This window comes from Rattus norvegicus, chromosome 7 (assembly GCF_036323735.1).
Source record: "Rattus norvegicus strain BN/NHsdMcwi chromosome 7, GRCr8, whole genome shotgun sequence".
Taxonomy (NCBI): Eukaryota; Metazoa; Chordata; class Mammalia; order Rodentia; family Muridae; genus Rattus; species Rattus norvegicus.
In genome coordinates, this window is record NC_086025.1 from 23,313,087 (window position 1) to 23,335,985 (window position 22,899).

At 45.5% G+C, this 22,899-nt stretch overlaps 1 protein-coding gene across 5 annotated transcripts in view; it reads right to left on the reverse strand.

Moving 5' to 3' along the window:
- Positions 1-22,899, reverse strand: part of Stab2 (stabilin 2) — a 205,696-nt gene that overhangs the window by 176,149 nt on the left and 6,648 nt on the right. For 2 of the 5 annotated variants that reach the window (XM_039078516.2, XM_039078515.2), the window contains exons 1-2: positions 7,322-7,605; positions 2,089-2,222 (exon numbers count right to left, since the gene is read on the reverse strand). In XM_039078516.2, coding sequence (XP_038934444.1) covers positions 2,089-2,222; positions 7,322-7,426 — 239 coding nt within the window. In that variant the 5' untranslated portion in view covers positions 7,427-7,605. Of the gene's footprint in view, positions 1-2,088; positions 2,223-7,321; positions 7,607-22,899 lie in introns of those variants that run through there. The other 3 variants (XM_063263072.1, NM_001246357.2, XM_063263071.1) reach the window with 3 other exon arrangements.

Sequence of the window (22,899 nt, forward strand, 5' to 3'; positions counted from 1 at the left end):
CACACACAGACATACACACTCACACATACACAGACACACTCACACACACACACTCACACTCACACACACATAGACACATACACACAAACACACACAGACATACACATACAAATACAAACATGTACACATGCGTATAATGCATAAATTAAAAACTAACTTACTGAACGATGCCTCATTTCTAAGCGGGCTGGCTGAACAAGTCAAAGCTTGCATTTGCCTTTGGGCCTCCTCCAAGGTGTACCTGTTAGCAGGTGTGTAGGCCCAATTGTCCCCCTTGGACAGGACCAGCCTTGAATTATGAAAGTTCTGGATCATAGGTGACCTTTGAGAATATAATAAGGACAATCCAACAATGTTACAGTTTTTCTATCCTATATCTTTGGGTTCTAACTAGCAGCAGGTTCCTGAGCTTATTAGCAAAACAAGCACCAGGCTCAAGGCTTAACAATTGATTTTGGTTTTTGAGACAGGATCTTGCTATGTAGCCAAGGCAACCTATAGTTTTTTTAAAAAAATGTTCAAATTAGAACCCTATTTCTATTTATTCATTTACATATCAACTTATCTATCTATCTATCTATCTATCTATCTATCTATCTATCTATCTATCTATCTATCATCTATCTATGTCTATCTATCTATCTATCTATCTATCTATCTATCTATCTATCTATCTATCTATCTACCTACCTAATTGTGTATGTGTGTTGCACGCACATGAATGTGTAGGTATACACATTTGTACTCATGTACAGAGGCTAGGGCAGGGTGTGCGGTGTCTTCCTCTGTCACTTTGTTCCTGTGAGACAGGGTTTCTCGCTGACTTGGAAACTTGCCATGTGGGCTAGGCTGGCAGGCCAGTGACCTCCAGCTTTCTCTGTCTCTCAATGCTGGGTCACAGGCATCGGCAGCTACACTGAAGTGGGTGCTGGGTTTCGCCCTCAGGCTCTTGTGCTCACATATCTAATTAACAATCTCCCCAGTTTGAGAACCATTTTCAAATGAAACAAGACTCCAATATAAAAAAAAATAGAAGGGCAAGAGGAAGAGAGTGTTTATGTACAATATAATTTTGTATTAAAATGTCATTAATAATAGGATTTGGAAAATATCGTCCTGAATGAGGTTACTCAATCACAGAAAAACACACATGGTATGCACTCACTGATAAGTGGATATTAGCCCAAATGCTCGAATTACTCAAGATGCAATCCACAGACCACAGGAAGCTCAAGAAGAAGGATGACCAAAATGCAGATGCTCCCACTCCTTCTTAAAAAGGGGAAAAATATCCATAGGAGGGGATATGGAAGCAAAGTTAGGAGCAGCGACTCAAGGAACGGTCATTCAGAGCCTGCCCCACACGTGGACCATATATATACAACCACCAAAACTAGGTAAGATTGATGAAGCTAAAAAATGCATGCTGAAAGGGACCGGATATAGATCTCTCCTGAGAGACACATCCAGAGCATGTCCAATACAGAGGTCAATGCTAGTAGCAAACCACCGAACTGAGAATAGCACCCCTTTGGGGTGAATTAGAGGAAGGATCGAAAGAGTTGAAGGAGCTTGCAACCCCATAAAAACAACAATGCCAACCAACCAGAGCTTCCAGGGACTAAATCACTACTGAAAGACTATACATGGACTGACCCAGGGCTCCAACCTCATAGTAGCAATGAATAGCCTAGTAAGAGCACCAGTGGAAGGGGAAGCCCTTGGTCATGCCAAGGTTGGACCCCAGTTCAGGGGAATATGGGGGGAGCAGTAAGGGGGATATCTGGGGGGAATACCCATATGGGGGAGGGGGAGGGGGGAAGGGGTGGGGGCTTATGGACAGGAAACCAGGAAGGGGAATATCATTTGAAATGTAAGTAAAGAATTATATCTAATAACAAAATTAAAAAAATAAGGATTTACATTAAAGTCCATAGATGTGAGTTACTTAGAGTAACTCACAAAGATTGTGTGTAAGAGATAAATCCTGGAATTACTTTGCAGTGTTTGAGACAGGATGTTCCAATTTGGAGTCACAATTCTTAGGGTACCAAAACATGGGCATGCATATCTTGTCATAATGAGTACCTGCAATCTCGAACCCCAGCAGAGCCACTGGTAACCTTGATGTAGCCATCTGGACACTTGACTGCAAAGTTAGCTGAGCAGGATTGGCACTCCGTCTTGATGGTTAGAGTAGACTTCTTATCACATCTTTTTGCCTGTGCGAATACAGCGAAGAACACCAGCTCCTGTTATCAGAACCTTGCAAACTATCTGGTACGGCTACTTCTCTGACTCGATGCTTTCGGTCTTATCTATCTGGAATCGGCGATCGGCAAGTAATGTCTGCCATGGCCGAGGGGGTGGATAGGGGTACTGCTTGGGTTAAACACAGGCACCATCCCTCCTCAGGAACCTGGAGCCGCAGGAGATGGGTTCAGGTTACTACTCACAGCTATCAAAATGAAGAACTGGAGCTATATTGCAGAGTCCCTGTTTCAGGAGGGGGTAACGTTGCAGAAGGTTATTCAAGACCAACAATTCATCGATCGATTGTTTTCAAAGATAATATTTCAGAATTGTTTCCACAGGAACATCTGCTGTGGGGCTAGTGCTGTGCTAAACGGTGGACAGTTTCTGTTCCAGAGAGGTCTGTAATATTTAGATTTCAATCCAACTGAGAAGTAGGTGGCGTGTGAGCAAGGATTGTTGATATTAGAGTCTGTGCTCTGAGCTCCTAGAGTGCTGCCTGACGCCCCGTGATGCTCAGCAAGTATATGTTGGTTAAATTAACCCATCAGGCAGGCACACTAGCCATAGCTATTTGGCAACATATGGTGGCCCAGAATTAACTGCCTAAATGAATAATACAGGCAGACTGTGGTCCCCTGTTGCTCCAGATGCTGGTGCTAATCCTCCTAGATAGAGCCCCCCCCCCCCCCCCCCCCCCCCGTCACAACCCCCTCTGTCTTTCAAGCTTCCTTAATCTCTCCATCAAATTTAGTCTACCAAAGGCAGGCTAAACTTCAGAGCCCAGTGTGGAACGTAGATCAATTTCTACATCTTGTGAAGTGTGCAGCCTCCAGTGAGGTCCTACTCTTTGTTATCCGCTGTTAAAAGGGAGAGGTTAGTAGCCAGTTTCCCGTGATGTACCAGGTGCAAGCAGAAACCTTTCCTTTTCTTTTTTCTTTTTCTTTTCTTTTCTTTTTTTTTTTCCGGAGCTGGGGACCAAACCCAGGGCCTTGCACTTGCTAGGCAAGCGCTCTACCACTGAGCTAAATCCCCAACCCCAGAAACTTTTCCTGAAACGTTTCTTCATCCTACCTCTGAGCCTGGCTGGTGACCTGGCCTTCCCATGGGTGATCCATCCCCTATCCTAGGAGCATGCGTTCCCTGTCTCTTCCACAAAACCATTCTTACTCTGTCTGTCCTTTGTCCAACTTCAAGTCGCCCAGCACTATGTTATGGTTCTTGTTTCTGAGAAAGGTCCTAAGTGGCTACACCTCCTCAAAGATGCCCTATAGACCAAAGTGGGCCTGAGTTCTGATCCTCTTGCTGCTACCTCCCACTGGGGTGTTCTCCATCACAACAGGTGTATGCAGATCCAGGGATAGAACCCCCGGTCTGGTGAATGCTGGGTAAACACCAACTGAACTACAACCCCAGTACCCCAGTTGTTAGTCTTTGATCTCTACTTAAGAATCCCAGGCAGATCAGGGCCATGTTTCATATCTCTTTGTCATTCTAGCAGCCTAGCCCTGGTTGGGCGTGGTGGAAACACCATCACCTCCAAGGTCATCAGAACATGCAAAGTCCCAGCACTATGGCTATGCAGACTTCCAAAGGTGTCATCTGATTTTCATTGCTTCAAAGAGTAGGCCAAGGGTCACCATTCTCATTGCAGAGGGCGTGGGGCAGAGGACTGAAGACAGTTTGGAATATGCAGTGACTTGCCCCAGATCAAGTATGAGTTATCCGTCTCTTGATTCCTTAATTAGCCCTTTCTTTAAGCACCCAAGTGGCATAGAGAAAAACAGCCTCTACTTTTTTAAAAAATATATTTTGTTTGTTCGTTTGAGGCAGGTTTTTTTTCTTAAAGATTTATATATTTATATGAGTACACTGTCACTTTTTTCAGACACACTAGAAGAAGGCATCAGAGTCTGTTACGGATCCACCTGTGGTTGCTGAGAACTGAACTCATGACCTCTGGAAGAGCAGTCGGTGCTCTTAACCACTGAGCCATCTCACCAGCCCCAGTCTCTACTTTATTAGAAGCTTCCTTTTGGGAATCATGGTGAACCAAAGTGCCCCTGGCTGTTACTCATATAATAACACAATACTCTTTAACTGTTGTTGACATGACTCAAATTTTCTAAAAAGTTTTGTTTATATCAGAGTTTCTCTTCCGATGAATGAAATGATGTCATGGTCAGTTTTTCTTCTTGATATGGCCAATTTGACTCTCTTTTAAAGAAATTCTTTGGGTTGGGGATGTGGCTCAGTTTAAGATCGTGCATAAGATCGTGTGGTGGGGCAGGCCTATAATTCTATCACCCAGGAGGTAAGGGGAGGAGGATCAGACATTTAATGTCATCCTCAGCTACACAGCAAGTGTACATGACCAATATATATAAACCACATACACCATGTGGTACATTTATACATCTCTTCAGCTATTAAAAACAAAGACATCAGGAATTTTGCAGGCAAACGAATGGAACTTGAGACTTTCATACCGAGTGAGATACCACAGACACCAAAAGGCATGGGTGGCATGCACTGTCTGATAAGTGGGTGTTAGCCACAAACTACAGGATGCCCATGCTACACCCCACAGACCCAAAGAAGCTACACAAGAAGGAAGGCCTAAGCGAGGAAGCTTGAATCTCCCTTAGAAGGAGGAATAAAATAGTCATAAGAGGCAGATGGAGGGAGGGAATTGGGAGAGAGGGGGGATGGGAGGGGAACGGGGAGTTCAGGACCAGGAGTAGGGAAGGGCAGGAGAGATGGCTACCCAGCCATGAGATTTAATGGAAATCTGCATCTGACAGGGGTGGGAAGGTAGGGAGCATCTCCAGGGTGAGACAGAAACCTGGGATAGGGGAGGTGCTGAAGAATCAATGGGAGTGATCTTAGCTGTAACTCACAGCATTAGGGAGTATGGAACCTGATGAGGCCACTTCCTGTAGCCAGGCAGGAACCCCAGTAGAGAGATATGGACACCAACCCATCCACAGAAATTTCCACCCAAAACTTATCCTGTCTAGAAGAAATGCAAGGACAGGGCATGAAGCAGAGACTGAGAGAATGGACAAGCAATAACAGGCCCAACTTGAGACCCATCCCATGGGCAAGCACCAATCCCTAACACTGATATAATGATACTGTGTTATAGCTTGCAGACGGGAGTCTAGCATGGCTGTCCTCTGAGAAGCTCCACCCAGAAGCTGATTGGGATACAGACACCCACAGCCAAGCAGCAGATGGAGCTTGGGGGCTCTTATGGAAGAGTTGGGAGAAGGATTGCAGGCCCCAAGGAGAATAAGAACTCCATAGGAAGTCCCACAGAGTCAACTAACCTGGACTCTTGGGCCTCTCAGAGACTGAGCCACCAACCAAAGAGCATACATGGGCTGGTCCTAGGCATAGGTAGCAGATGGGCAGCTTGGTCTTCATGTGGGTCCCGAACGACTGGAGCAGGCGCTATCCCAAAAGCTACTGCCTATCCATGGGATATGTGCTTCTAGCTTGGCTGCCTTGTCTAGTCTCAGTGGGAAAGGATGATCCCAGCCCTGAAGACTCTTGATGTGCCAGGGTGGGGGATACCCAGGGGGAGCCTCCACACTCTCAGAGAGGCAGTCATGGGGAAAAGGATTGTGGGAGGGGGTGACCAGGAGGGATTACAGTGATCAAGATGTAGAGTGAATGAATGAATAAATAAATAATATATATATATGTGTGTGTGTATATATGTGTGTATATATATATTGACATAAATCTCTATCTGACTTTCAAATTACTGTTTTCAAGTGGAATAACTCGTTTCATTTTTTTGTTTTTTTTAAATATATTTTATTTATCTATTCATTTAATGTATGTGAGCACACTACAGCTGTCTTCAGATACACCAGAAGAGGACATCGGATCCCCATTACAGGTGGTTGTGAGCCACCGTGTGGTTGCTGGGATTTGAACTCAGGACCTCTGGAAGAGCAGACAGTGCTCTTAACCACTGAGCCATCTCTCCAGCCCGAATAACTCGTTTTATAAACTTAAGAGAACTGAAGAACAGACTCAGCTTTGAGCAGTGGTCAAGGCCCAGCACCTGCACTGAAGCAAGCCCTCCATGGTGAAGATAGTTGTGACAGCATCCCTACCATTTGCAGAGCCCTGTCTGGGGAAGCAACGGAAGCTTAGAGGGATTAATTTCCCTGCTTAGGGTTGAAAGGCTGGTGTAATGGGCAGCCCCAAAGCCTGTCCTCTGAAATATTGTGAAGTCCCAGTTCAAATGTGCCCCTTTCTAACTCCTGGACTGGAGAGGTACGCATTATGCTGTCTGCCACATTCTCAGGAGAGCGCCCTCAGAGCCAAGTGGACTTGCTGCTCAGCAGTCGCTCTATCTGGCGCTGAGATCCGATACTCCAAATACCGCTTATATAATGTTCCCGAGGTTGCTCTTCATTGAGACAGCAACCTCATATGGTGCAGAACCTGCGTGAGTGTCTCTCAGGTCTTTAAGGTCACTGTGGTCCTCCCACTACAGTGGGGGAAGTAGGAAAGGCCTGTGTGGGTGTCTGATGGATTTCGGGAATGTTTCTACGGCTTCCTGTTATCAGCTCTCTCTCCTGGAATTCCCCTGGGCATCTTCCTACAGCCGTGCCTAGTTTCTCTATCTGGGAAGATGGTTGATAAGGCAGTTCAACAAAACCCAGAACATGTAGCTCTGCCAGGAAAGAGAAACGTCAGTAGTAAAATCACACACACACACACACACACACACACACACACACACACACACACACACACACACACACACAGAGAGAGAGAGAGAGAGAGAGAGAGAGAGAGAGAGAGAGAGAGATATGCCAGCCTTCAGTGTAGCAGATGAGAAACAGTCAGCTCAGTCAGCCCTATAAAGATAGCGCCTCGCCTCTGGTTTAGGATCTGATTCTTGTAAGTTTTCTCCTGATTTTTATGACGCCCAGGTACGGCTTTTTGATCCAAGGTTATATGGGGAAACAAACAAGCAGACAAACACCGTCTAGAGCACATGGTGAAAGTTAACAAGTAAAAACACCGGAGTGATTTATCTTACCAGTTCTGGGCCTTCAGTTGGGGAGCAGGCATTTTGCACAACCAGCCCCAGGAAGAGAGGAATTAAAGGCAGCAGCATGCTGAGGAAAAGCTTGCTCCTTCCCATGCCAGACTCTCCTCACGGTGATCCAACTATTTGAACTCCCTTTGATGAGTGTCTGGGGAGTTCTTTCTCATGTCTGTATGTCTGTGTCCACTTTTAAATCTTTTCCTTTCCCTGTGAGGAAGGAATGGTCAGTGAGACCAGCCTGACAGACCACGGGAGCGCAGTGGAACTGGCCACCCTGAGCTGTATATAAGTCCTTGACTGAGTGACAGGATTTCCTGAAGGGGCTGAGGCAGAGATCTGACCTGGGATTTCTGTGCCTTGTGGAACTCCCAGCCATGGTTTCCCCTCCTGTGGCTGTGGCCGCTCTCCACTGGACCTGCTTGCCTGTGGCCCTTTCCACACCACATGACACCATGGAGCACCCCGGACTTTTCCATTCCAACATATGGGTTCAGATTTTCTGTAGGAAGAATTTGCAGGAGCGTCCATCACTGTACATAAACCCAGGCATGGAGAGAATGTTCCAGAAGCCTGGTCCCTACCTCGAAAGACAGTGGTGTCTTCACCCTCCTGTGCTTGTCAAAATTCATGTCGATGCTAGTGGTTGGGTATTCCACCCGCTCTTCTCTTCATGAGTGTTCAAGCAATGAGTGACCAAGCCTGCTCCTCTAATGTAGCCCTTCAAGGTTGAGCCTAATGCTATTTCTTCTGGGAAGACTTTCTTTTCTGTCCCTCCTGAAGTTTGCACCCTGTGTCACAAAAGCCAGTCACACGTGTCGCAGTCTACCTGTCTGTCCTTCTCCCGTGCCACTTATGAATTTCTTGAGTGCTACTCTTTTCGGCAGTGCCACTGCTTAAAGCCCAGAGCAGAAACAAAGGCTTAAAAGTAATAAAAATTAACAACGCCCAACACTCTGGAAACTCACTGTGTGCGCTGTTCTAGTCCTCTCAGTGGTTGGCTTGTTTGAGTCTCTCAAAACATGTTGAAATCGTAAAGGTGTCCTCTTAGGTCTACAGACACAGAAACCGAGGCAAAGAATTGAGGAAGCTAAGCTGTTTTTTTTTTCTCCCCAACTTGACATATGCTAGAGTCATAGGGGGACTGGGAAACTATAGGCAAGTCTGTGGGGTATTTTCTTGATTACTGATTGATGTGGGAGGGTCCAGTCCACTGTGGGCGGTGCCAACCCTGAGCATGTGGTCCTGGGTTGTATAAGAAAGCAGGCTGAGGAAGCCAGGAGGAGCAAGCCGGTGAGCGGTGGTCCTCTGTGGCCTCTGCACCAGCTTCCTCACCTGACAGCCTTTTATGACAGACTGTGAGCAATGAGATGAAGGAAACCCTTTCCTCCTATAAGTTGGTTCTGGTCAGGTGTTATTGAGGCAGTCGAAAGGGAACAAGGACAGCCACTGTTATGGTTCTATTGCTGGGGAGTGCTAACCCAGCCCTGAGCCAGGTTCCAGAGTCCCTGTTGTTCCCCATCGCCTTCTGCCTCTCATGCACTCTGGGTAGATTCCCAGCCCTGCTGGAGACCACGGGGAGCCCAGAGCCCAGCCCGAGTCAGACCCAAAATGGGGGCGGGGGTGACATCTTTGGTCATCCACAAATAGGACACTGAGTTAACCTGCAGATGCATGTGTTAGATTCAGCTAAATGACCTCTCCCTGTGACCCTGTCCCCAAGTTTTTACACATTGAGCTTCAGTCATCTGATAGCTTCTCTGGCATAGACCCTTTGGAGACAAATATAGTCTAAATGGTAAGAAAAAGGAAGTCATGGATATTCGCATCTCAGTGAATCTCCACTTGGCTGCTCAATAGTATTCCCAGAGGGAGTCTTTTATTTATTCATTTATTTATTTATTTATTTATTTATTTATTTATTTATTTATTTATTTATTAACTTGAGTGTTTCTTATTTACATTTCGAGTGTTATTCCCTTTCCCGGTTTCCGGGCAAACATCCCCCTAATCCCTCCCCCTCCCCTTCTTTATAGGTGTTCCCCTCCCCATCCTCCCCCCATTGCCACCCTCCCCCCAACAATCACGTTCACTGGGGGTTCAGTCTTAGCAGGACCAAGGGCTTCCCCTTCCACTGGTGATCTTACTAGAATATTCATTGCTACCTATGAGGTCAGAGTCCAGGGTCAGTCCATGTATAGTCCTTAGGTAGTGGCTTAGTCCCTGGAAGCTCTGGTTCCTTGGCATTGTTGTTCATATGGGGTCTCGAGCCCCTTCAAGCTCTTCGAGTTCTTTCTCTGATTCCTTCAACGGGGGTCCTGTTCTCAGTTCAGTGGTTTGCTGCTGGCATTCGCCCCAGAGGGAGTCTTAAAAAGCTCTAATGTCCATTGTTTCCCAAGAGAAGCTACCTCTGAGATTCTGGGAAAAGGGACAGGGGAAAATTTCTTGAGGCTTCCTGGTTGATCTTGTTTGTACTGGACTATTACTTGAGGAGGAACTGTGTGATACTCATGAGCTTCTGGAGGTCACCATGTTCCCTCAGCTAATATACCAGCGAGACAGTTCAATCAGAAACCTCTTTCTGATACCTCTTCTTTTAGAAAGGTGTGAGGGATATATCTGAGGCTTGGAATGTGATCTGTTCCAGGTGAAGTTGTGACGTTATCAGCTTCTAGACAATTTTTAGTTCTTGGAGACGCTACCGGTGCTCTGGAGAAGACTGCCCTCACACGGGGCCCTGCAAAGTCTTTCTCCTGGATTAACTGTTCCTGTTACATCTCTTTGAGGGTCTGATTCCTATAGCGGAGAAACATCAGGAACAAAGAGGAGACTGTTCAACTTTGAAGATGTTTCCAAACCTTTGAGACAGAGGGTTTTTGTTTGTTTTAAATAATTCTGTCAGCAATCTCTAGGTCTGATGTTCTCATGGTCTGCCTTAGGGGAAAATGGTGTTAGACTTTATCAGGGAGATATTTTATTTTCTAGGTTATCAGGAAGTAGTGTTAGCCTGCTTAGGACCTGTGTACAGACTTCAGCAATCAGAGGATTGACAGTTACTACTGTGGGCAGTAATTGTCTGCATTAAGTTTGTTTCAGTTGTGTTCCTTTGAGTTCTGTAGACATCAGCTCTTTAATGTATTCCAAATTGTTACCATGATGGTGAGGTAGAACAAACTTCACAGCCCACGTGGGGATCCAAAGCATCTTCTGCTTTGTGGGAAACAAAGCCCCATAATTCAAATCTCTGAGGTTAATTCTTGGATTTAATCATGTTTTAATTCTCTTGGCCACTTTTGGTAACCAAGGAATAAAAGCACCTGGACACGACAACCAGTGTTGAACCTTCCTGGATGTCTCTTTAGGAAATGGAAAACCTGGGCTAGCTCTGTTGGTAAAGTAATTGCCTTGCAAGGGTGATGACCTGAGTTCTGTGCCCAAAGGCAGATGCAGTAGAGAGTGTGTGTCAGCCCATGGCCTGGGAGGCAGAGACTCAGGATTCCTAGGCCTTGCTGGTCCTGAGGTCTCAGGGGTGACCTCCATGCCAGCAGGAGAACTCAGACCCACAGATAAAAGCAAGCAGAGGCTAAGGCGGATGGCTGGTGAGGAGTAACACTCACGGATTTTATCTTCAGATCTCTCTATACCAGCAGTTAATGTGTATGTGCCTACACACACACACAAACACACACACACACACACACACACATGCCCATCACACACACACCCATCATATACACCCCCATAACACACATGCCCATCACACACACACCCATCATACACACCCCCATCACACACAAACACCCGTCACACACACACACGCACACCCCTCACACACCCCCATAACACATCCACCCATGACATACATCCCCCATACACACACACACACACACACACACACACACACACACACACACACACACAAATCCACAGGAAAGAAATCAGATAAAGTTGCTTCAGTGTGCAGTTTCAGAAGCTCTCACAGCTCCTAGAATAGTCTCAGAGTTAACCAGTGTTAGGAAGGACCGCGGTCCTGGAAGTGTTGACAATCTGAAGTCCTTAGTGTTCCTGGAGGTGATATCAGGAACATGTGGCTTGGCCCACCAGGCCCTTCTCTAGCCTCTGTGGTCCTGATGAGACGTCAATCCTGATTCCGCAGTCTGTCGTCCTGATGAAACATAGATCCTGACTAGTGTAGGACACTCAGAATCCACAGGTTTCAGAATCCCAGCTCAGGAGTTGGGGTAACACTGAGGAGATGCTCCTGGCGGGCAGGTGGGGCGGGCAGCCATGTTGAGCAGGGTGTTTAGGGCACCGGCATCTTCTGTTGCTAAAGAGATTGGTGTCAGATTACATATTTCTTTCTGTCTCCTTATTATGCAGAATTTTTGGCACCAGAACATCTTGGCTAGAGTACAAAACATTCTTCTCTTCTCCGTCAAATCTGATTGTAATATTGGAACAAAACAGTGGCTTCTTATATTCTAAATATAGAATTTATTTATTTATTTATTTATTTATTTATTTATTTATTTATTTATTTATTTATTTTTGGTTCTTTTTTTCGGAGCTGGGGACCGAACCCAGGGCCTTGCACTTCCTAGGCAAGCGCTCTACCACTGAGCTAAATCCCCAACCCCTAGAATTTATTAAAGAGAAATTCATTTTAAAATCTTTTTTTGCACCAACCTACCGATTGACATTACTTTTTTTTTAGAATTATTTATTTATTTATTTTTTAGGTATAGGATACATTGTAGCTGTCTTCAGACACATCAGAAAAGAGGCATCAAATCCTATTACAGATGGTTGTGAGCCACCATGTGGTTGCTGGGAATTGAACTCAGGACCTCTGGAAGAGCAGCCAGTGCTCTTAACCGCTGAGCCATCTCTCCAGCCTGTTATTACATTTTTTTCTTTTCTTTGCCCACCTCCTCCTCAGGTGTTTTTATAATGACCTATGTAGCTAAAGTGCCTATCAAGCTGAACTGAGAATAGTCCATCTCGTTCTGAAATCGTCTCTGTTTAAAGACTTTCCTCAGGTGAAAATCCAAACGACATTTTATTTGGCTGATATATGTAGGCTTCTCCTGAAGAACTCCATCCGCACTGACTATATAGACGTTTTTAATCCATGTATCCACTTAACAAATATTTATAGAATGCCACACACTCTGCTGGCTCCTGAGAACATGGAGCTAGATAAATCAAACTGCCTTGTTTATTACAGCTTCCGGTTTACTTGTGTATATACTGTCTCGCTTAAATATTATTACAGTTTTAGAAAATTGAACAAGACAAGGAAAGCCATCTCGGTTTGGCAGATACGGCAACCGACGGCTAAAGAAACCGAGTGATTTATTCATGGTCAATAAGGTGGTGTGAGGTTGTCATAGTAACAGATGCCGCAGTTATCTTCCTCGGTCAGGATCTCTGCTTATACAGGTGGCTCACCACTCCGACGTTTAAGTTAAACATCATCTGTGGCAAACCCAATCCAACTGGCTGCTGTCTCTTCATTGTCATACTGAGGTATGACGGCACAAGACCTGTGGTTGATGCCGGACATGCCTGATGTACACTTGTTCTCTCAGGATAGCCTGGTCTACGTGGAGAGCTGCCAGGCAACTAAGGCCATACAGTGAGACCCTGTCTCAAAGTAACAGCTATGGTGGAGGTACGTGTCAGGACTGACAGACATGACTTACCTGCACCGACGGCCTGTTAGGCAGTCCACTGGTTTTGACATCTCAGCATAGCATGACACAGGCCAACTGGATCATTTGATGCTTCAAGCTTTGTGTAAAAAGAGACAACGTAGATAGGTGTATATAGGTGTATCTGACATGTGACCTACGGGCTGCACGAGACTGAGGATAGCTTCCACCTCAGTCCAACACAAACTGAGGGTGTCAGGGAACTCCTGATCTTCTTGCCTCTACCTCCAGAGTAGGTGGGACTGCAGGTGTGTGCCACCCTGCCTGGCTATTATACTGATGTCCCCCCTTCAAACCACATGGGGTTGCTTCAACCCCTCAAAACTACAGAACCGAAGGAAGAGTAGAAGCCTTGTAGGATACTGGGGCAGGCAAAGTCCTGGGAACACACTGAAGCTAAGGATTTATTGACATGTTTGGATTTTCACATAATACTTCACCAGCGTATGTGGGTTGAACCACACAGAACAGTCACTCTTGAAGGTCAAAAGTCAAGCTAATGCCAACATCTGAACACAGACCCACTTAACTCCAAATGGTATTAGAAACTATCTTGTTTACGGCTTCACACAGATAATTTTTTTATTTCATTGCCATTTATTAGGGGGGTTGTTTATTTTTACTTTTAATTGCTATTATGAGGTATCACCTCCTGGTGTTCTAGAGTCTGCCAGTTTCAGCTGGAGTGCTCATGTCTTGGGTAGGATGCACTCTGGGGCCAAGGCACTGCCTGTGGGTAAACACATGACAAGTCCGTGCCTATGGCTGGCCCTATGCTAGCCCGGTTTCTTAGCATAGTCCTCTGCCCTAGTAAGTCAGTGTTTCAGGTTGCTCTTAGGTGCTGACATAGCTGTAGGATTTCCTGGACACTATTAGATCCTGGTGTTTTGAGCTTTCAGTTTCCCTAAGCAGGGGATGTGTCCAACACATGTGTCCCTGTCTCCAAGGTCTTTCCTTTTCCTGTTGGTTTAGATCTTTGCATACAGCAAACCTTGGTGTGTGCATGTGAGGTGTGTGTGTGTGTGTGTGTGTGTGTGTGTGTGTGTGATTTTTGCTTTTCATTTTTCTGGAAGCCATTCAACTGATCTTTCTGTAGGCAAAATAGAAACATAGGCCAAGTTTCTTTTAACTCCACCTCTTGATGCCTTGTTTTGTACTTTTCCCTTTCCTGTCCTGTAGTTGTTTAATTAATCAGTAGACAACAGTGGGTACTCAGCCACTCCCATTATGCCTTTCTGGTGTACTTGTTCCATGGCAGACAGGGATTACTTAATATGGAGGAATAGTGAATGCTTACCATCTATGGTAGCGTGATTTTCTATTTTTCTTTTTCTTTTTTTAAAGACAAAGTCTTATATATCCCAGGAAGGTCTTTTCCTCCTCCTCCTGCATCCGCCTTTTAAGTCTTGGATTATAGGTGTGCTCCGCCATATGCAATTTTTGTTTGTCCTATCCGCCCCCCAACTGAAACTATCAGCGATTGCTGTTGAGTCTACCATCAACTGATAGAGGCCTATCAAGAATCCAGTCACTTCTCTTTGTCCCACCATCTCTTCTTGGATGAGACCGTCACGATTGCTTGTCTACGTTATTGTAGTAACATCCTACATGGACTCCCTCCACTATCTATAATCCTCTCACAAACACCACACAGGAATCTCTTTTACAGATATAAGTAAGAACAAGTGTGCTTAGAGTTAAGTGTTGGCTGTAGCTTTGAGTCTCCCTAACCTGTCTCTCTGATCTTCTCTCTTGAAGCATCTAGAGTTCATTGCATTGTACCAATCCCACTTTATCTTATGTATGTATTCAACATTGTCCTGTGAGCCCCACTCATCACTTACATTTTCACTTGCTGTTTCTTCTTCTTGAAATATTCCCCCTTTCCCCGGAGGGCCCTTGCCTCTGCTCATTGGCTGACTGACTGTCACTCTTCTCTGTCATCAGTGCGCATTTAATTGAGAATTAGAGAATTTTACACTCGAGCTGGTGCGTTCTTCATTGTACTGCTCCATTTTACTCTGTAGTACAAAATCTGTTAGACTGGGAGTTGGTGTCGTGTTTACTGGCACCTGTCTTTCTGCACTGAGGCATCAGGTCTAGGACAGCACCTCTCTGCATGTCTTTTCTAGTGCTTTGCCAGGTGATGGACTGAGTGATTGAGTTTACACACATGTGTCACGTGTTCTACCCTTTACGTTGTATTATTTAATCCCTTTGAAATTCCCACAGGGAGCACCCTATTATATCTTTGTGTTACAAAACAGAAAGCTGAGGTGAGTAGAGATCTCCAAGCAGGAGATCTGGTAGGTCTGTCAAGTAGGAGGAAATGTGGTTTTTAAGTAACCCAGGGCCAGGCTCATCCACTAGAACAGGAAATAAACCCCTATGACATTAAAGCCACAGGTTTCTATTTGAGTATTTTTTATTATTAAATAGCCTACTGAAGTATCTGTAGGGATGGAATATAGAATCAGGCAATCTGGGCCTTAGAATGGGATTATCAGCATAGCTAAGAATGGGGAGGGCCTGGTTTCTCAGAGGACATTCAGGTTAGTGCAAGGGGTGGAGATGCTGTGCTGCCCACAGTAGATGATGAGGGCAGATTTCAGAAGAGCCTCACTCCAAATCTCTCAATCAAGGACATCATCAACTGTCGGGCTTATTGTGTGATAAATCTGACAACTGGTCTACCACTCCATTGTTGAATCAACTGTTTTTCTTTTTTTTTTTTTTTAAAGGTGTGGTTATGTAGCTCTGGAAGACTGGAATTCACTATGGAGCCCAGCCTGGCCTCATGTTTGTGGTGATCCTCTTGTGTCAATCTCTCAAATGCCAGGGTTACAACCTGTACGGTCAGACCCAATTCATTCATCTGGTCTTGCTCAAGGACCCTGAGCACTTGACAGTATGCTAAACTCTTGTGGATGAGCATAGAGATCAAAGATAAAGCTAAGCTTACCCCATGCCATGGAGGATGACCAAGCAGACACTATTAGACTAGGAGCTCCTGTAGAAAGTTTAGCCCACAATTGTGTTAAAAATCAGCACCCCAAATTCTAGGTTTTGCTCTCTAAATGCTTGTGATTGATGTCTGAGTGTAGAGGTCCCCTTTCTCATAATACAGACAAACTCAGCAAGACTGAGAATCACGTGCAGTCATCTCCTTCATTCTGCTAGAGACAAGTACATCCTTTAGTCTTTGGCTATCATCTTTTTCCTTTGCTCTCTGTTCTCCACATGACCTCGATGCCAAATCTAATGTACATTCAGAAGTTAGCAGCTTCCCCTCCCTGACTTGAAGAGAAGGAGAAACACTTAGAGCTGACTCGCAGGAACCTTGTATTATTATCTGATTTGCAAGCAATATTTATGGCCCATTCATTCCCAACAATGGTTCAGGCAATTCCTCAGGACAATAACAGAGCTGACACACCAATATGAGGTGGTCGTGACTTTATGAAGCCCTGTGGTCAGGGACGACAATCCATCATCTGTTTCCTGTTTCTTCATTTATTTACTTACTTCATTCTTTAAAAAAAATCTCCTGAGGACATATTGCATGTAAGATGCCGTTGTCAACTCCCTGATTCTCTTTAGACTTTAAGGGTCAGCAAACTTTCTCTGTAAAGGACCAGAGAGTAAAAACGTTGGCTTTATAGGCCATAAGCATGCCTGGCATCCACATTATTTTCTTGTAGTATGATTAACAACTATAGACAATGTAAAGATGAGTGGGTTGTGTTTCAATACAACTATTTACAAAACGGGTGGTGGGTAACACCACTTCTCTGTGTGGGTGTTGATTTGGGCAACTCCTGCTTTAGCTAAATTGTGGCCATATTTTATTTCACTTTCCCGTAAGTTTTATTTTCTTTTTCCTCCTAAAATAGAGCATCAGAGGCCAGGCATGGAGGCACAGAGCTTTAATCCCAGCATTTTCAAGGCACAGACAGGCAGATTTTTGGGAGATGAGGCCAGCCTGGTCTACAAAGAGTTCCAGGCCAGCCAGGAATACAGAACACGACCCTTTCAGAGCAGAAATATGTGGAGGTAATCAGATAGGCCTTGTTGATTGATTTTATCTCCACAAGTACTGTGGTTTATTTCTTCCTCAGTAATAATAGTGCTGCTATCAACAGCAACAGTAACAATAGCAGGAAGTAACATATCATCTGACAGTCCCTGTTCAAAGCACTTCCGGGTTATAACTCATGTTCTCGGAATTGTTAGGGAAAAGGATGCAAACCTGGTAAGGAGGAGGTTCAGATAACAGTGGTAGAAAAATTGTTTGGGGGTGGTTTGCTAGTATTACATATATTCCGATTAATGAGGAATACCTTCTGTTTGTTGAGTTCATTCGAGGGGATCTCTGTCATGTATGTATGTATTTATTTCTATTTTTTTTGTAACTCAACTCTCTGGTAGTCCTTTAAGGAAGATGAGGTTGATAACACACATCTTATAATGGAGAAATGGAAGTTGAATGAAGTTCAGGAAGCTCTCCCAGCTAGCAGGTGCAGAGTTGAAACTGGCTTATGTATGCAAAGTAGACACTCTATTGGAAATATTCTTTCGTTTGAACAAGAGGAGAATTAACAACGTCCCACCTGTCAGTAAGGTGGCTTTTTTAAAATATATATTACGATGGTGCTTATTTTAAAATACTTCCACTGATGGCCCAGAATCCTCCGATGGAGGAGGAAGTTTCTGCCTCCATGTATGCATGGACAGTGATCTCTTTCCAGTGAAGCATATGTCGAGCATGCACATACTAGAAGGACATTCTCTCTCAAAGTGCTACAAACACAAACAGCCCCAGTCACCTCTTTTTTTTCTCTGTAACATAGAGTGTCAAACAGTGTGAATTTCTATGATCACATTGGAGAAAATCAGAGTCTGAGAGCTGATTCTGTCCAATGTAACACAGGTATTTTAATGGCTGGAGTCCTGGAGTCCTTGTCTATTAAATAGAGGGTGGATAGCCATGAACTCCACTTTCTATTTTGGTTTTAAGCTTTATGCAAATGATCTTTACATGAAGAAAGAGAAAAACATCTTCCCTCTGTCTACCAAGACATACAGATTAACACTGGCCTCAGGACAGACATAAGAAAGAAACCCAGTTCCTAGTCACAGACCTGTTGTTCTCCCCCCCCCCCTGTGTGTTTTTGTGTGCGTGTGTGTGTGTGTGTGTGTGCGTGTGTGTGTGATAGATAGACAGTGGACAGAAAGATAGATAGATAGATAGATAGATAGATAGATAGATAGATAGATAGATAAACAAATGGACAGACAGACAGATAGAGTGAGAGCACTTGAGACATTAAGATTTGCTTTTTTTGGTATTGGTTTGTTAAGTTTGCATTAGTTCCTTTTCCCATTGGTACAAAATGACACCAGACAAAAGCAATAAAGGGAAGGTATCCTTTGGTTCTACCATTGGAGGTGTCCTCCATCACTGTGACTACGGAGGGTGTCCTCCATCACTGTGACTACGGAGGGTGTCCTCCATCACTGTGACTATGGAGGGTGTCCTCCTCCATCACTGTGACTATGGAGGGTGTCCTCCATCACTGTGACTACGGAGGGTGTCCTGTTCCATCACTGTGACTGTGGAGGGTGTCCTCCATCACTGTGACTACGGAGGGTGTCCTCCTCCATCACTGTGACTGTGGAGGGTGTCCTCCATCACTGTGACTGTGGAGGGTGTCCTCCATCACTGTGACTATGGAGGGTGTCCTCCTCCATCACTGTGACTATGGAGGGTGTCCTCCTCCATCACTGTGACTATGGAGGGTGTCCTCCTCCATCACTGTGACTGTGGAGGGTGTCCTCCATCACTGTGACTATGGAGGGTGTCCTCCTCCATCACTGTGACTGTGGAGGGTGTCCTCCATCACTGTGACTGTGGAGGGTGTCCTCCATCACTGTGACTGTGGAGGGTGTCCTCCTCCATCACTGTGAGTGTTGTAGGCTCCATCACTCTGCCAAGGAAGAGAGGCTTGTCATAGTGTATTTGTACTCCAGTAACAGAGATAGTGAGAGATAAATGTTCATTTTAAGATGATTTTCTTGTTTTAAATTCAGTCAGGGACCACTGCCCTGGTCATGGTATTGTTGTGCCAGGGAAATATTAGTGACCTGGAAAAATACCGAAGGAGCCCATCTGTTGCAACTCACAGCAGGGTCGTTATTCTATTTGAAGTAGCTCGGGGCCCCCAACACACCACTGTCATGCAGGATGGTTTTGGTGGTGGGGGAGCCCCGAATGTCTATGGGTGAAGGCTTTATAGTAAGCAATAAGCAGGGAGTACGTGTGCAAGCATCTAATTGGAAAGCCACTGTGGCCTTTAACATAATTGGCTGGTGCTGGGCGTCACGTCATAAACTTAACTTCTGCTTCCCTCTGGATTGGTGGTCGTTAGGGAGGGATGGGCTGGTAACCTGGGGGTGCAGGCTTGTTGGGAGACACTGGTTTTGTTGAAGGTGTAATCTGGAAACTCTGATTTTGTTTGGGATTAATCTAGAGACTGGAGCTGGGCTTGGGTTTTGTTAGGGGGGAACTTGGAAACTAATGTTAGGTACCAGCCTGTTAGTTTATCTGAGTTCAAACTTAGGTCAGATTCTCAAAAATGGAGTCTAAACTTAAGAGCGTTGGTTTCTCAGAATGAGTCATATTAAGGGGTGGGTCTCCCCACTTGAATTAAGTCTCTCTCAAGACATCCTATCAGACATACCCTGAAGTGGGCCTCCTAGGCGCGTCTACATTCCTGTCTGGTTGACGATGAGGATTAGCCTTTGAAACGTTGCTCATAACATCAGAACATGGAGGTGCATGTACTTGGGGGTGTGCAAACTACTGGTGGGACGTTGAGCCAAGCTGTGTTAGGAAGCGTATATCTAGAGTATAGGCCATCCTTGATCTCCTGCTCTTTGTCCAGTGTGAGGGCCACCAGCAAGGTCTCCAGAAAAGAACCATCTGGGAATGTTCACTTCTGTGTCTCAACATGGAGCCGACCGACTTGAGGCAGGAGTCCCAGAGAGGCTCTTACACGTGGTCACTGTTCGGTGGCACAGGCATGTATGAAGTCTTAGTTGCTCAAGAGACCTGGAGAGATTGTGCCTATATATCAGGACACACACCTGGTGCATGGGAACCTTTAGAAGAGACTGTTGATATAATCTTCTGATCAATCAAAGCTATAAGGTAGCCCCACCTCATAGACCGAGTACCAGCAATGACACCAGCTACTTTTATTGTCATGACAAAAGTACCTTTAAAAAAAAGCAATTTAAGGAATGAAGAGTGTTGTCGTATCACAGTTTCAGCAGACACAGCATATCATGGTGGGAAAGAGCAGAAGCAGGAACGTGAGTCAGCTGGCCCCGTCACATCCACAGCCAGGAGGTAGAGGGTGAACAGGAAGTAGAGGCGGGCTCTCGAATCTCAGGGCTTCCTCTCCAGTGACCTGCTTCCTTTAAGGAGGCTCTACCTCCTAAAGGTTTCATAACCCTATCCAAAGAATGGCTTGAGTTGGGGACCAGTTGTGTAAACACATGACTCCATGTCCTCGTTCAAACCATAAGCATTATATAAGGGAAGGCACTGAAACGATTATTGGCAACGTTTTAGGGTCTTACAAGGGACACCCTGGGATAGAGTGATGAGGTGGATGTGTTGGTGAGGTAATGTTTGGAAGTTAGAGAGAAAGTGTGGCCATCGAGAGTTCTGAGGAGGCCCCCTTTCACTGTTGTGGGGAGTCAAAGACCCCACCATGCAGATGAATGGAGGCTCAGGACTCTTCAGAAGCAAGTGGCACGCTTATTTGCGTCTTTATTTTTCCGAAACAAGTCATGTTGGTGTTGGCTGTGGTGGGGCGGAGCCATGCCCTTTGGAGAAGCGAGCAGTGGAGCTGGGAAACACTGGAAAGTCAGGTGACTTCTCTGCACGTCCCATTTGTCAATGTAGATTGAAGACAAAGCACCGGCTACGCCAATCCAGTCCCAGGTAACAGGAACAAAATAAATAAAGTCATTGCCAGGTTCCAACTACCAGATGGGAGCTCCTGCTATAGTCTAAGGGGTAAGATTTTAGCTCATCCAGCTGCTGAAATGAGAACAGAAACAAACCTGAGACAGGTTTTCTGCACCAGCAATGGAGGGTTTTTTCTGGGGGAGGGGGTAGGTTCTCATGTAGCCCAGTTTCATCTGAAGCCCCCTATGTAGCCAGAGAACCTCTGAAACTTGCACCTCTGTTTCCTAAATGCTGGGGATCTAATTCCTAGGGGGCGGAGGCTTTGTGCAAACTGGGCAAACATTCTACATTTCCAGTCCCGCAGATGAGTTTAGTTTCAATAATGTGGGACATTCACACATTCAGAAGGTGAAGGCATGGGACTTAAAGTTATGTACATGCAGCTCCACAGAAAAGGCCACAAAATTAATGAACTGATTTTTTTTTCATAGCTTAGCTGGGGCCCTGCTAGAGAGAAGCACATGTGGGCTCATCTTGCCCTCCTGATAGCCAACACTGGACAATAATGAGCTTACATAAGACACACATACACACAGACACACACAGACACACAGACGTCATACACACAGAAACACAGACACAGACACATGGATACACAGAGACACATACAGAGCCCCCCCTAGCCACACACAGACACACACACACAGACACACACACACATAAACACATACACAGCGAGGCACACAAGTTCACACAGACACACAGACATACACACAGAGGCACACACAGACACTCCCCCCTCCAGACACACACAAAGAAACACACGGGCACACATAGTCACACTGAGAGACACACACAGAGAGACACACAGACACGCGGACACACAGACAGACCTCTCCGCAGACACACATAGACATACACACAGAGACACTCACAGACACCCACAGAGACACACACAGACACAGGCACACACACACACACACACACACACACACATAGGTAGATACAGTCACATAGACATAGACATACACACAGAGACACACACAGACATAGGCACACGGACACACAGAGGCACATAGAAGCACACACAGGTATGCACAGGCAACTGACATACACCGACAAACAGACACACACAGAGAGACACACAGATACACCCCTCCATACAGACACACACACACAAGCACACACACACAGACACACAGAGACACAGAGAGACACTTTGAGGTAGAGTTCCTCACTAACCCTAGAGCTCACTGGTTAGCTAGCTATGCTGGCCAGCAAGCTCCAGAGATCATCCCGTGTTTACCCTGTGAGTACCGGGATCATAGCAGCACGCTAGCACGCCTGCCTTTTTATGTCTTCTAGGACAGTCTGAGCTCAGGTCCCGTGCTGGGGTGATGGACGTTTACTCACTATAGGACCTCATAGCCTCAAGGCTTACAGTTCTTGGTTTTTGTTTGTTTGTTTGTTTGTTTTTGTTTTTGTTTTTTTTCATCTTTATTAACTTGAGTATTTCTTATTTACATTTCGATTGTTATTCCCTTTCCCGGTTTCCAGGTCAACATCCCCCTAACCCCTCCTCCTCCCCTTCTATATTGGTGTTCCCCTCCCCACCCTCCCCCCCTTGTCGCCCTCCCCCCAACAGTCTAGTTCACTGGGGGTTCAGTCTTGGCAGTACCCAGGGCTTCCCCTTCCACTGGTGCTCTTACTAGGATATTCATTGCTACCTATGAGGTCAGAGTCCAGGGTCAGTCCATGTATAGTCTTTGGGTAGTGGCTTAGTCCCTGGAAGCTCTGGTTGCTTGGCATTGTTGTTCATAAGGGGTCTCGAGCCCCTTCAAGCTCTTCCAGTCCTTTCTCTGATTCCTTCAACGGGGGTC